Source organism: Mus caroli, chromosome 7 (assembly GCF_900094665.2).
Source record: "Mus caroli chromosome 7, CAROLI_EIJ_v1.1, whole genome shotgun sequence".
Classification (NCBI taxonomy): domain Eukaryota; kingdom Metazoa; phylum Chordata; class Mammalia; order Rodentia; family Muridae; genus Mus; species Mus caroli.
In genome coordinates, this window is record NC_034576.1 from 51,522,091 (window position 1) to 51,537,027 (window position 14,937).

At 36.8% G+C, this 14,937-nt stretch overlaps 1 protein-coding gene across 1 annotated transcript; it reads right to left on the minus strand.

The window, feature by feature from the left end:
* Positions 1 to 2,258: 2,258 nt before the first annotated feature.
* Positions 2,259 to 14,612, minus strand: LOC110298533 (mas-related G-protein coupled receptor member B1). Its single transcript, XM_021167838.1, has 2 exons — positions 14,467 to 14,612; positions 2,259 to 6,280 (listed from the first exon to the last, which is right to left on the minus strand). The coding sequence occupies exons 1-2, from the start codon at positions 14,475 to 14,477 to the stop codon at positions 5,239 to 5,241; spliced, it is 1,053 nt and encodes a 350-aa protein (XP_021023497.1). The 5' UTR covers positions 14,478 to 14,612; the 3' UTR covers positions 2,259 to 5,238.
* Positions 14,613 to 14,937: the final 325 nt, after the last annotated feature.

Here is a 14,937-nt window from a genome sequence, read left to right on the forward strand (position 1 = left end):
AATGCAAGCTTCAGCATTTGGGCAGATATGGACCAGGACATTGATCTGGCCTGGGTGGGAAAGTGGGCCAGCAGGAAAGTGGACCTGGGAGAGAGTAGAGTAGGGGAGGTAGCTCCTAAGCCAGCTGGGTTGTTGTGGGTATCCCAGCTGGTGTGGTTATTTGGCAGAAATTCTCACCTATGTCCTTGGTCACTGAGGACCTCAGGGAAGCATGAAGGCTTCAGCCTTCTTTAGTATTTTTGCAAGTGTTTACTTCAAAGTTATTTGTCTGTAGCTCATGGAATTCACATCTGCTCCTTCTTAAATGTTAGATAGAACTCACAAATGATCTCTGTGGTTCTGACAATTCTTTGGTCTGAAACTTTTTCTTGTTGATTAAGTATGATTGCTTTTTGGAAAGATTTCATTCCATGTATAATTCTCTCTCTCTCTCTCTCTCTCTCTCTCTCTCTCTCTCTCTCTCTCTCTCTCTCTCTCTCTCGTGTGTGTGTGTAATGACTGATATCCTTGTGTCTGTGTAGTTCAGATCATTATGGAAGCCAGAAACATTGAATCCTTCTGGAACTAGAGTTGTAGGTGGCTGTGAGATTCCTGGTGTGGATTCTGGAACTAACATCACTCTTCTACAAGCATAGTGTGTGCTTTTAACTGCTGAGTCATATCTTCAGCCTCATAAATGATTTGTATTTTCATGAATATATTGTGGTGAGAGGAAATGTGTATTTCTCTATGTCTGTTCATTTCTACTCAGCTATCAAATTCTTAGAATCTATATGTTTATATAAATCTCTAATCATTTTCATTTCAGTGCCTTGAAGTGTTTTTCATCAATGACATTGCTAATTTAAGTCTTACATCTCTTTCTCTAAGATAGTCCTGATCGGGGTTTTTCAACTTAGTTTCTCCTTTTTACACAGTGGTTCTGTTTTGCTCACTGTTGTGTTTAAATCATTACTTCATGTGTGTCTTCTCTGGTCTTTATCACTTATTCTCTTTACTAATTTTGATCTCAGTTTTCTTTGTTGTTTTATAGCTCTTTGAGATGTCTAGATACTGTTTCATTCTTTGCTTATTTGTGTATGTGAGGGGATGCTGCACACATCCACAGTATACCTGTGAAGATGAGAGGACTGTTTGTCAATCAGTTCTGTTCTTCCATTGTATAAGTCTCCAAACTGGCACTCATGTGGACAGGCTTAGGAGTATGTGACTCCCAATGAAAGACTTCACTCTCATATCTACCTATTTCCAATCCAATGAATCCAATTGATATTAATGATATGTGCATGTGTGGGGCATCATTGCCAAGATTCAGACAACTTACCTACCATTTTCATACCCACAAAAAATGAGTTTCCCTCTCCAGCATTCATCAACTGCCAAGAACCTCTTAACTCCATGTAGAATAGTATTTTATTTTTAATTTTTAAGAATTTCAAATATGAATACCATATTTGCATCATTCCCCCACAACTCTTCTTCTGCTTCTCCACTTCCTCTCAAATTCAAGACATTTTCTTCTTTATATTATGTTACTTGTACACATGTATAGAAGCAACTTAATCTATTTACTGATGCTCATACTACACGCCACATTTAAGTTTAAGTGTGACCACTTTAGATTTAGTAACACATAAGGATGGCTCATCCCTGAAGAAAACTGATTTTCTCTATTGCTGTAGCTACTGATTGCTTGCAGCAATGTCTTCTAGGGATGAATCCTTGCAAGATTTCCATATTTACACTGACATGTGTACTGATGTTATCACTATGCAGGTCTTGTTTAAGATTACTGAGAGTATTTGAGATTGTTGAGATTGTGTGGGTGCAGCCTCCCTGGCATATCTAGAAGACTCTATCTAGATGCAGACATCTGGTCTTCTGGATATTACCATCTTTCTTCTCCATTGTCCTTAATGTTCCCTGAATATTAGGTGTTTTCCTAAACAGAAAACCACTACATGTCTTATCATAAATACTCCACCTCTTTAATTAGGCACAGTATAATACAGAAGCTAAAATAGGAAGACTTATAGTTTGATTTAAAGACTTAGAAATATAGACTTAGAAAATTAATATAAAGACTTAGAAGAAAATACTTAGAATGTCCTTTAAGAGACTAGTGAAGCATAGAGATATTGCTGTTTCCTTTGCTTGCCCCTCAGAGGTAAAAATTAAGTACCTATTGCTGATGACACCATGTATTCCAAACACAGGGTCCAGAGACATCTGAGCTGGAGTTGATTTAAGTGCCTTCTCATTCATGTACCAGAACATACCATGCAAGCTTCTAAAGGAAGGAAGTGATTAGTAGTCATGTACAGTTATGATGCCTACGAATATCATCAAATGCTATCAAGGCATAATAATCCTAAGGCTGCACAGATACCTTACATAACTCTGTAGTAATCAACAGTTCTCCAATTAGACTTAACATGTGATCAAAAGGGGAAATCATATGTGACATGGGAAACCTAGCTATTTATTCAGGGCTGGTGAAGTTATGAATTTTGGAGGGAAATCTACAACCATTGCTGTATTCATTAACATAATTCCTAAGTTCATTCTATATATTTGTTCTTATACCCACATCTAAGTTTAGTCCTCACCTCTCATTGTGAAAAGTTCTCTTTGTAACAAAGACAACGACAACTAAGGAAAATCAGAAAAAAATGCAGATATATGGAGCCCAGTTAAAAGGAATTCATGTATAAATGACTCCCACACCTGATGTTCAGAAAACATTGAGGAATAGGAAAGCAGAAAGACTGTAGAAGACCAGAAAATAAGGGAGAGCATGTATCCTAGTAACATATCTTTGTCCATCATTTAATTTTAATCTGACGTGGCTTTATTTAAAAATAGGCATCTAGTAGCAACATTGTTATGTCTTTATATTTGCTTCACAATATTCAAGCTAGAGGAACAAGTCAGATAAGGAACAATGAAGGAATCAATTGTGAAACTGTGGGAGTTACATACAGAACATGATTACTCTACTGTTAAGAACCCGGGTATCAGGTTATTTATTACATGTTGAAGATTTAATATATGTCATGCTGTATTATGGAAGTAAATGTAAAGAGAAACATATGACATCATTTCATTTGGAAGTAGAATTATTTTAAAGTGTCAGTATCTATATAATGACTATATATGACTATATATAAGGAAATAATGCACTTTTTATCAAATCTTTCTTAGAAGGTGAAAAACATTAGCAGCCAGGCATGGTGGTGCACTCCTTTAATCCCAGCACTCGGGATGCAGAGGCAGGTGGATCTCTGATTTCGAGGCCAGCCTGGCCTACAAAGTGAGCTCCAAGTACAGTCAGGGCTATACAGAGAAACTCTGTCTCAAAAAAAAAAAAAACAAAATATAAAGTAAAAGAAAGTTTCATAATTATTTTTCTGTTTCTGTGATGACAAAGTCTACTCATACAAAATATTTCATAAGATATCTCATAATTCTCATGGGGTGGAATCCATGACCCTCATAGCCAGAAGCCTGAGAAGAGGCAGACAGGTTGGCATGGCAATGGAGCAGTTGCCAGAAGCTTATATCTGACTCTCAAGCTTGAGGCAGATAAAGAGCTGATGTGGAATAGTACTGGCTTTTGAAACCTCAAAGATTACCCCTACTGAGATATGTTCCAACAAGGACACACATTTTAATCCATCCCAAACAGTTCCACCAACCTGGGGCCAAGAATTCCAAAATAAGACTGTAGAGGAAATTTTTCAGGTACATCACCACATTCCAGTTCTTGGACCATGTAAATTTGTAGCTATATCACAGTAGAAAACACACTAAGTCCAACTTGAAAAGTTCTCATAGTCTTTCACAGTACAAACACAGTTTAAAAGTCCAAAGTCTCTTATGATACTCAAGGCAATCTCTTAATTGTAACTCCTTATCAAATCAAAAAAGCACAGTACTTGTTTCCCACATACAGAGGCATAGATCATACATTACCATCCATTCCAAAAGTGAGGAATGGAGACATGGTGAGGAGAAAAAGGAGAAAAATGAATACTTACATGACCTGCTGTATATGTTAGTTTGTTCAACTATAACAACCATTTAGCTACATGTATATCAAACATCATGCTACAATCTTTAATTTGCACTGTAAATTTTAGTTTGCAACAAAAATATGGACAGCATATTTACTTCTGATATAAAAAAATTTTGACTGGAGGAGAAATAAAAATTAAGAAATATAAAAGAGTGTTTTGTGTCTTAATTAGGTTTTATAGCTATATTAACTTAAAATCTTGATTTTTTTACATTAATCTGTTGATATTCTATTCTCTTAATTGTACTGCAATTGAATTTATCACACATTGCAGCTTTAAAATTGAAAAACTGTTTTATAGAAAATTTTACTAAACATTACATAATTAAGTTTTTAGATGCTACTCACTCCTGAAATGGTATAAATTTAAAACAAGTTTGATATCAAGGGAACCTGTTATAGAGGACCTGATTGGAAAAATATCATGAGGAAAGAGTCAGAGAGAAGGAGAATCATGACAAAGTCAACACTCAACCATGAGAAGCTAAGTAGGACACTGTGAAAGGAAGAAAAGAGGACAGACACTCTCAACCTTTTCATGAGCATGTATGTTGATGGATCACATTATTAGACTGAGCCCACTCTTCCATTGCTGAAAATGGAATAGATAGTGAACTTGAAGGTGAGGAATCCACTGGGAGAATAGTGATTTAACAGACTTCTCTTGAGAATGTTTACTTCTTTACTAAGAAATATATATAAGAAAGACAAACATACATTTATTAAAACCTACAGAAATTAGTAAGTTCTGTGATTATTACTTATCTATTTAGCCCTTCAACATTGAAAAAAAGTTCATTTTAAAACAGGATTTTTTTTCAAAGTATAACAAGGATTTAACCACTATCAAATTAAGTGAGCAAAGAAATATAACTTTTCATTGCACTTTCTTGAGTTTTCTTCTGAAGAAGGGGTTTGTCAATTGTGGTCAACAGCTCTCCTGGACCCCATAGAGCTTATAAGGAGTCCCATCAAATGGAGTTGGTAAAGATTTGAGCAACATAGATGCAAAAATGCTGCACTCAGTATTTATAGGAAGTTCAATATCAATCAACTTCTACAAAATTGACTACTTTCCCAACTGAGTTAACCTTGGGTTAACAACTAAACAAAGTTATGAAATTTCTACAAACTGTTAAGGACAAAGCTGTTTTTCAAAGCTATTTATGCCTGATCAAACCAGCTCTCAGTCCCTTCCAGACAGTTTTTATTTCTCTAGGTCTTCTTGAGGAACCCATCTCTCCACATTCTTCCTCCTCAGGAGTGTCTTGCATGGCTCTCTGCAGAAGAAGCTTGAGAGTCTTCCGTTGAAACCGATGGTGCCTAATGGAGCCAACAAGGAAGTAAATGATGGGGTTGGCACAGCTGTTAATACAGGACAGAAATACTGTCACGTTACGAAAACCACAAGGTTTATTATCATGAAATTCCTTAATCCACTCTAAGAGGAACCAGTAGATCCCATAGGGCAGACCAAAGACCAGGAAGACAAGCACTGTAAACACAATGGTCACATACAACCTGGTCACAGGAACCTTGTGTAAGCCACAGAAGATAGTAAGCACCAAGGCCAGACTGGATCCCAAGAGAACCACAAATAAAACAATTAACCATGCAGTAGTGATTAAATCAAATGTCTTACACAAACCAGGGTCACTGGTATAAGATAGGAAGCCACATTCCTTTCCTTCCAAGAGGCTCAACACCAGGGACAAGACCCAAAGCACGGTACATATGACAACTGATGTGTGCCTTGGGCGTTGGCAGCGGTACCAGATGGGCCACATGACGGATAGGAAGCGTTCAGTGCTAATGACAGTGAGGATGCTCAGACTGCAAAGATAAGCAAAGTTTAACACCACAGTGGAAGATGAAGGAAATTCAGCGGGGATGAAGTAGATGTCTAAGATAATATAAAAACAATTTACAATTTGAAAGCACATGAAGACAAAGTCAGCACCAGCAAGGTTGAGGATGTAGACAGAGAAGGCATTCCTGCTCATCTGGAAGCCCAGAAACCATAACACTGTGGCATTTCCAAACAGCCCAACTAAGGCAATGATGAGGGAAAGAAAAGTCATAGTACGAGACACAACTTCACAAAATGACATTCCATTGTAATTGCTTTCTTTCGGTGCTGTAATGTTAATCATCCAGTCTGAGATGTCTAAGTCCATTTTTAGGAGCGGTGCAATCTCAGTTCTGCAATGAAAAAAAAAAAAAAAAAGACATGAACACATTTCATCTACACTTGAATTCTCAGGACCACCCTTATATGTGTTAATGGTTTACCAGGTTCATAAAATAGGGAGACTGGTAGAGATGAAGTAATTTATCAAAATCAATATTTCTGGAGCATTAATTTTAAAATAGCCTGTATATATTTAGATTATCTACCAACCATATTCTGTATTAATGGAGAGAGAGAGAGAGAGAAGAAAATAAGTGCCAGCCGTGCAAAATAAAGGGTATTATGACACAGAAATATCTACAAGGTTTGAATCAGAGATATTCTCTTGGAGTCTCAGTATAGAAACTGTCCTACTAGCAATCTTAGCTTACCTGTGGAATACCAACAGTATAGATAATGAAGAATGAAGAATTCCATGAATTCAATGACAGTCTGAGATACATAGTAAGTTCCAGGAAAGCCTCGGTTGTGGGGAGAAAGGAAGCAGAGGGAGAGGAAGGGAGGGAGGGAGGGAGGGAGGGAGGGAGAGAGAGAGAGAGAGAGAGAGAGAGAGAGAGAGAGAGAGAGAGAGCATAAGAAATCTGAGCACCAATTTGGAGATCAAACTTATAAATCCTTTGTGTATAGGATAGGACTGGGATGCAGACTAAAGCACAGAAAACCAATCCTATAAAATAGAAGATGGAGTTTCCTTGATCTTCAGGAGGATATGGACATTCAAACACAGAGGTTTTCCAAATATACAGAAAAAGAAATGAACCCATAGACATCAAACAAGTGTCAAGTGTCAGGAGAAGATGACACATAAAGAATGCTAATGTTAACATTCCATCCCTGAACTCATTCACACACCTTCATTAGACTTACTTATCTGGAAGCATATAGAATAATTTCTCTCCTGCATCCATTTCCTGCCTGCAGACTCCTCTGGGCCATGTCCAGCTTCCCTGAGCAGCCAATTTTCACTCCCCCACCTCCAATGACCAGTCATCACTCTCTCTCTATCCATCTTATTAAGACCTGTTGATACATGTTAGATTTCCCCACTAAACCCATTCTACTGCCCTGTGAGTCCTCTGAGGAATTTCCTGCTGCCTATAGTCATGTACTATCCTCCTGGGCACCATTGTACCAGTACTTTGCTGTCTGTCATTCCCCTGGAATCCTCTATCATATTTTTCCTCAGGGACACACCCAACATCTGGGAGACTTGTATTACAAGGTGAGTTCCATTGTCTAGTCCAAGGATACCTACCAGAGGCCTTCCACATCAGGAAATCAAAGTTATGTCACCTTCAAATATATGGCATATCAGGAACATCCAGGGATAGACAGATGGTTAAAGGTCATCATAAGACCAGAATCAACAAAAACCATGGCAATATCCAACTTTCAGATAACAGGTATCTTACTACAACAAACCATGAATACCCTATCAAACGTAACTATGACCTTAAATCTCATCTTCTGAAGATGATAGTCCTTTAAAATGAAATTAATAAATCTTTTAAGGAAATACAGGAAAATATAATCAAACAGATAGAGGCTTTTAAAGAGGAAACAAATAAACCCTTTAAAGAAATACAGAGAAATCTAATAAAACAGGAGAAGAAAATGAATAAAACTGATCAAGACTTGAAAATAAAAATAGAAGCAATAAAGACATCATGGACTGAGGCAATCCTGGAGATGTAAAACCTATGGAAGGAAACAGAAAAAAACAGACACGAGCATCACTAACAATACAAGGTATGGAAGAGAGAATCTCAGACACAGAAGATGTGGTAGAAGAAATCAATACATCAGACAAAAATCTGAAATCTAAAAAAAAAAAAAAAAAAGACCCCAAACAAGCATTCAGGATATGTGGCACACTATAAAAAAGACCTTACCCAAGACGAAAAAGAATAGAAGAAGGTGAAGAGTCCCAGATTCAAGAACCAGAAAATATCAACAAAAACATAAGAGAAAACTTTCCCAACTTAAAGAAAGAGAGGCCAATAAACAAACAAGAAGCTTACAGAACACAAATTAGACTTGAGAAGAAAAGGAAACCCTTCTGCCACATAATACTCTAAACAATATACCTACAGAACAAATAAATAATATGAAAATATGTAACAGAAAATGGTCAAGAAACAAACATACTTATCAGATTTATACCTGAAGTCTCAATAGAACCTCTAAAAGCTAGAAATCCCTAGACAGATAGATGTGTTTAGACTTTAAAAAGTCACAGATGCCATCCTAGACTACTATATCTATAAAAACTCTCAATTATCATAGGTGGAGAAAATAAGATATTTTAAAACAAAACCAAATTTAAAGGCTATCTATCTATAAGTCCGACCTTACAAAAAAACACTAGGAGGAAAACTCTAACTCAAGGAGGATAACTACACCCATGAAAACATAGGAAGTAAGCAATTCCATGCAATCAAAACAAAACAAGAGAAACATACAGAAACACATACCAGCAGCAGCAGCAGCAGCAATACCACCACCACTACTATCACCACTACCAGCATCAAAATAGCAGGAAGTAACAGTCACTGCACATTAAAAATCTCTCAACATCGATGGACACAATACCCACAAAAAAGGTACAGTCTAAAAAAATGGATGTAAAAATAGGATCCATCATTCTCCTGCATACAAGAAAAAAACCTCAGTGATAAAGATAAAATTATCTCAGAGTACAGGACTGGAAAATTGTTTACATGCAAATGGATCAAAAATAAGCTGGAGTAGCCATTAAAATATCTAATAAAATGGACTTTAAAACAAAATTTATCAAAATAGATAGGGAAGGATACTTCATAATCATCAAAGGAAAAATCTATGAAAATGATGTCTCAATTATAAGAATCTATGCCCCAAATACAAGGGCTCCCACATTTGTAAAAGAAACATTGATAAAGTTTAAATCATACATGGAACCCAACACATTAATATTGGGGCACTTTATCACTGCATTCTCACCAATTCACAGATCATGAAGGACAGAACCTTAACAGATAATAATGAAACTGAACCAACATTACAAATCAAATGGACCTAACAGATACCTACATTCACCCAAACACAAAAGATTATAATTCGTCTCGGGACTTCATGAAACCATCTACAAAATTATACACTTGGTCACAAAGCAAGTCTCTACACACAAAAGAAGATTGAAATAATGCTTTCTATTATATTAGACCATCATTAGTTAAAAGTGGACCTCAACAACTGCAAAAGCATCAGAAAGCCTACACTTTTATTGAAACCTAATAACTCTCTATTCAACAGTTTTGAGGTCAGGAAAGAGATAAAGAAAGAAATTAAAATCTTTCTAGAATTCAATGAAAATGAAGGCAAAATGTGTCCAAACACAGGGGACACAATGAAAGCAGTTCTGAAAGAAAAGTCCATATCAGAAGTGCCTCCATAAAGAAATTAGAGAGTCCTTATTCCAGCAATTTGAAAGCACATCAGAAAGCTCTAGAAAACAAAAGAAGCACACACATCCAAATCGGGTATATGGCAGGAAATACTCAAAATTAGGAATGAAATCAATTAGAAACAAAGAAAACAATACAAAGAATCAACAATACCAAGAGCTGGTTCTTTAAGAAAATCAACAAGATAGACAAACACTTAGCCAAACTAACTAAAAAGCAGAGACCATTTATCCCATTAAACAAAATCAGAAATGAAAAAAAAAAAAAAGACATAACCGAGAATGAGTAAATTCAAAGAATCATTAAGTCATAGTTCTAAAGCCTTTACTCCACAAAAATGGAAGATCTAAACGAAATGGATAATTTTCTAGAAAGGCACCACTTACTTAAATCAAGATCAAGCAAAATACTTAAATATTTCTATAACTCCCAAACAAATAGAAGCAGTCATCAAATGTCTTCTAATAAAAGAAAGACCAAACAACATTATGAACTAACCAGTACCACGGAGCTCTTGTCTCTAGCTGCATATGTATCGAAAGATGGCCTAGTCGGCCATCACTGGAAAGAGAGGCCCATTGGACTTGCAAACTTTATATGCCCCAATATAGGGGAATGCCAGGGCCAAAAGAATAGGAATGGGTGGGTAGGGAAGTGGGGGGGCGCTATGGGGGACTTTTGGGATAGCATTGGAAATGTAATTGAGGAAAATATGTAATAAAAATATTAAAAATTAAAAAAAAAAGAAAGACCAGGGCCAGATGGCTTTATTGTAGAATTCTATCAAACATTTAAAGAAGGTCTAATATCAATGTTCCTCAAAATATTCCACAAAGTAGAAACATAAGTAACACTGTCAAACTCATTCTATGTGGCCACAGCCACCTTGATACCTAAACCACACAAAGACTCAACAAAAAAAAATGATAATTTTAAAACAATTACCCTAATGAATAGTGATGCAAAAATACTCAATAAAACACACACAAACTGAATCGTCTCAGGACTCATAAAAAAAAATCTAAAAGGATTCATCCCAGGAATGCAAGGATGATTCAATATACAACAATCCATCTATATAATCCATCATATAAACAAACTGAAGTAACAAAATCACATTATTATCTCATTAGATGCTGAGGAAGATTTTAACAAAATCCTTTACCCAGACATGTTAAACATCATGGAGATATTAGTGGTACAAAATGCATAGCTAAACCTAATAAAAGTAATGTACCACAAGCCAGTAGTCAACATCAAATTAAATGCAAAGAAATTTAAAACAATTCTACTAAAATCAGGGACAAGTCAAGGCTTCCCACTCTCTTTCTAGCTACTCAGCCATAGAACTTGAAGTTCTAGCAGGAGCAAAAAGACAACTAAAGGAAAGGAAGTGGATATGAATTGAAAAGGAAGAAGTCAAAGTATTGCTATTTGTAGATGATATGGTAGTATACATCAGTGAATCCTAAAATTCTACTCAAACAGCTGATAAACACTTTCAGCAAAGTGTCTAGATACAAAATTAACTCTAAAATGTCAGTAACCATTTTAATACAAACAATAAAGTGTTTTATAAAGAAATCATGGAAACTACAAACTTCACTATAGCCACAAATAACAAAATATCTTGGTGTAACTCTAATCAAGCAAGTGAAATACCTCTATGACACTAACTTTAAGTCTCTGAAGAAAGGAGTTGAAAATGATAACAGAAGTTAGAAAGACCTCCCACTCTCATGGATCAGTAGAATTAACACAGTGAAAATGACAATCTTGTCAAAACCAATGTTCAGATTGAATGCAATTCCATTCAAAACTCTAACACAATTCTTAACAGATCTTGGCAGAGCAATTCTCAAAATCATATGGGGAAAAACCCTGGATAGCTAAAACAATCCAGAACAACAACACAAAAAACTTATGAAGGAATCACAATCCCTGACCTCAACCTTTTCTACAAATCAATAGTAATAAAAAAAATTTGTATGATATTGGTATAGGGATATACTCATTGATAAATAGAATTGAATCAAAGACTCTGAAATAAATCCACACTACCTTGGAAATTTGATTTCTGACAAAGAAGGCAAAGCCATACAATTGTAAAAAGAAGCATCTTCAACAAATAGTGCTGGTCTAACTGAATGTCTTCATGTAGAAGAACGTAAATAGATCCATATTTATCACCCTGCACAAAACTCAACCCCAAGTGTTTCAAAGACCTCAGAAAACAAGTTCCTGAACAGAGCACCAATGGTTCAAGTTCTGAGAACAACAATTGGTAAATGGGACCTCAGGAAACTGAAAAGTTTTTGTAAGGAAAAGGAAACCATCAACATGACAAAACGACAGCCTAAAGGATCAGTAATGATATTAACCAACCTACACCTGAAAGAGGGCTTATATCCAAAAACATACAAAGTACTCAACAAGTTAGACACCCACAATCCAAATAACTCAAGAAATGGTGTACAGAACTAAACAGAATTCTCAACAGAGGACTCTTTCATGCCAGATTAGCACTTAAAGAAATTCTCTAAGTCCTTAGTAATCAAGGAAATGCAAATCCAAATAACCTCGAGGTTCCATCTTACACCCCTCATAATGGCTAAGAAGAAAAACTCAAGTGATAGCATATGCTGACTAGGTATGCGGACCAAGGAAAATGCTACTCCATGGTCAATGGGAGTGCAAACTTGCACAACCACTTTGGAAATCAATTTGGCAGTTGTTCAGAAAACTTGGAATAGTTATACCTCAAGACTCAGCTATACCACTCCTGGAAACATACCCAAAAGATGCCCCACTATAACACAGGGACACTTGCTCAACTCTTGTCATAGGATCTTTCTTTGGAATAGCCAGAAGCTCAAACCAACTTAAATGTCCTTCAACTGAAGAATTGATAATAAGCATCTTTGGGGTTGACTCTAGCTGAGATTCCTACAAGAGGGGGATATAGAAATGGAAGTGGCTATTTCTTGAAGCCAGGCAGGAGTTCAAGAGGAGGGTGGGGGATATTAATCCACCCACAAAACCTTCAACCCGAAAATTGACTTGCCTACAGAATGTATAGCAGAGATTGAGGGCAAAATCAACCAACCAAAGACTGCCCCAATTTGAGACCACACCACTTGAGAGAGCCAACCCCTGACATGATACTCTGTTGTGCTTGCACAGCAGGACCTAGCACATATGTCTCTTGATATACTTCATCCTGCAGCAGATGGAGACAGATGAAGAGACCCACAAGGAAACATCATCTGTAGCCTGGGGAGTCTTGTGGAAGAGTATGTGATAAAAGTGAGCAAATCAGAGGGGCTAAGAAAACCACAAGAAAATCCACAGAGTCCACTAACTTGAGTCCTTAAGGACTCACAGAGCCTGGGTCACCAATAAGGGAGCATGCATGAGCTAACACTTGACTCCTACATACAACACATTTGTAGCAAATATGGAGCTTGTTCTCCACAGGTTCCTATAACAAGTGGAGTCAGGGTGGGCTGTTCCCAGCCATTGGAGTCCCTTCCCTTCCCCTGCCTTGTTGGGTCTCAATGGGAGAGAAGGTGTCTAGGCTTCCTGGGATTTGATTTTCCAGGGTGGAGTGGTACCCAAGGTGTGTGTGTGTGGGGGGGCTCTCTTCTCTGAGAAGAAATGGTAGAAACAGTTGGAGTATAGCTTTATAAGAATGTGACTAGAAATAAAGGAGGTAATAGGGCTGTGATTGGAATGTAAAGTGAATAAAATTATGGAAAAAATATGGTAATGTTAAAAGATGCAAGTAACATGTGTCACTTTACTTGCAAAAGAAAACTTGTCAGAAAATAATACCTTTCTATGCAAATATCCAAAGTTAGGAGAACATGGGAAGATATGTTCTATACCCTTAAAGCAAAAAACTGCCAATTAAGCTGCACACCCTCCTTGGTATGAAGCATTAGCATTTTTCTCCTGCATATTGCTATATTACAAACAAAACCAAAAGAGATTGATCTGGAAAGGATCTACTAGGGATGGAGAAGGAAGTTCAAAGTGATAAGGTAGAGTTAAAAGATGGGAGAGGAGAGAAATTATAGAATATCATATACAGATATCAAATTGTCAAATAACAAATGTAATCAATAAAAAAAATTATTATATGCCTGGGGCAGCACAACTACACCTACATCTATAGTGACATCCAGATCTTGTTTCAGATTACTATGCTCCATTACTTTTGATAAAGCTACACACTCCATGTGCTTTTCTTGTTTTGGAGTGGGAGTTCATCCCATGTGTAACTTTCCCTAAATATGTATACTACTGATAAATTATTCAACAATGTTCTTCTCAGCAACTCATTTTCAGACCATAAGTTGTCTATTGAGAAATAAATACAGAAAGAAATGAAAGCCTTTCTGTAGCAGGGAACACAGTTGTTTGAGTTACTGACATAACAGGGCATTTAGAGAAGGTGCCTGCACCCATATGCTCGCTATGTCAAAGAGAGTACAAAATTCTCACAATATCAGAACACTTTGATAATTGAGATGAGAGAGAATGGGGAGCAATTGCAAGAAGTAGCCAGTGTCTTGACTTACAGTATCCTAATCTTGCATAGTCAAATCTGCCAGCCTACACAGCTCAAATCACTTTTGCATCTCCTGAGTTTTCAGGCAAACCTGATGGTCCTTGGAATCTCCATCTCAAGGTGTAGATATGTGGCCATAGACTAAGAAAATATACAAAAAACTCATAAAGCCTCTTACCTTTGCTCCATTTTTCTTATGGAAGATGGTAATTTGCTCTGTGTCAAAGTGAAGAGTTACTGGAACCAGCTGTCAATATGAAACATGTCTGCAGCACATGGATAGCAATGTGACTGGTGCCTGATGAAGGCTAAGCAGAATGTCAGAAAGCCCTGTAGTTTCCTGTACTTAGATCTGCTGGCATATGAGTGTCACGCCTTTGAGTCATTCTCATCATGAGACCATTTTTGACATTTGAACTGGATTCTATCTCTCATCCTCTGGTCATGCCAACCTATCTAGCTTCCATCCCATTAGTTGAAGCTGAAATAAGAACTTACAGTATTAAGTTAGTCCATTTAACCATCTTTCCCAAGGAACATACAAGAACTAAGATTGTAGACAGGCAAGTAACCAGTATCAATGTGGGTAATAGGGATTTGAATCCAGATCCTTGCAATTTCTGGATAAGAGCTTCAACCACAGAGTAAT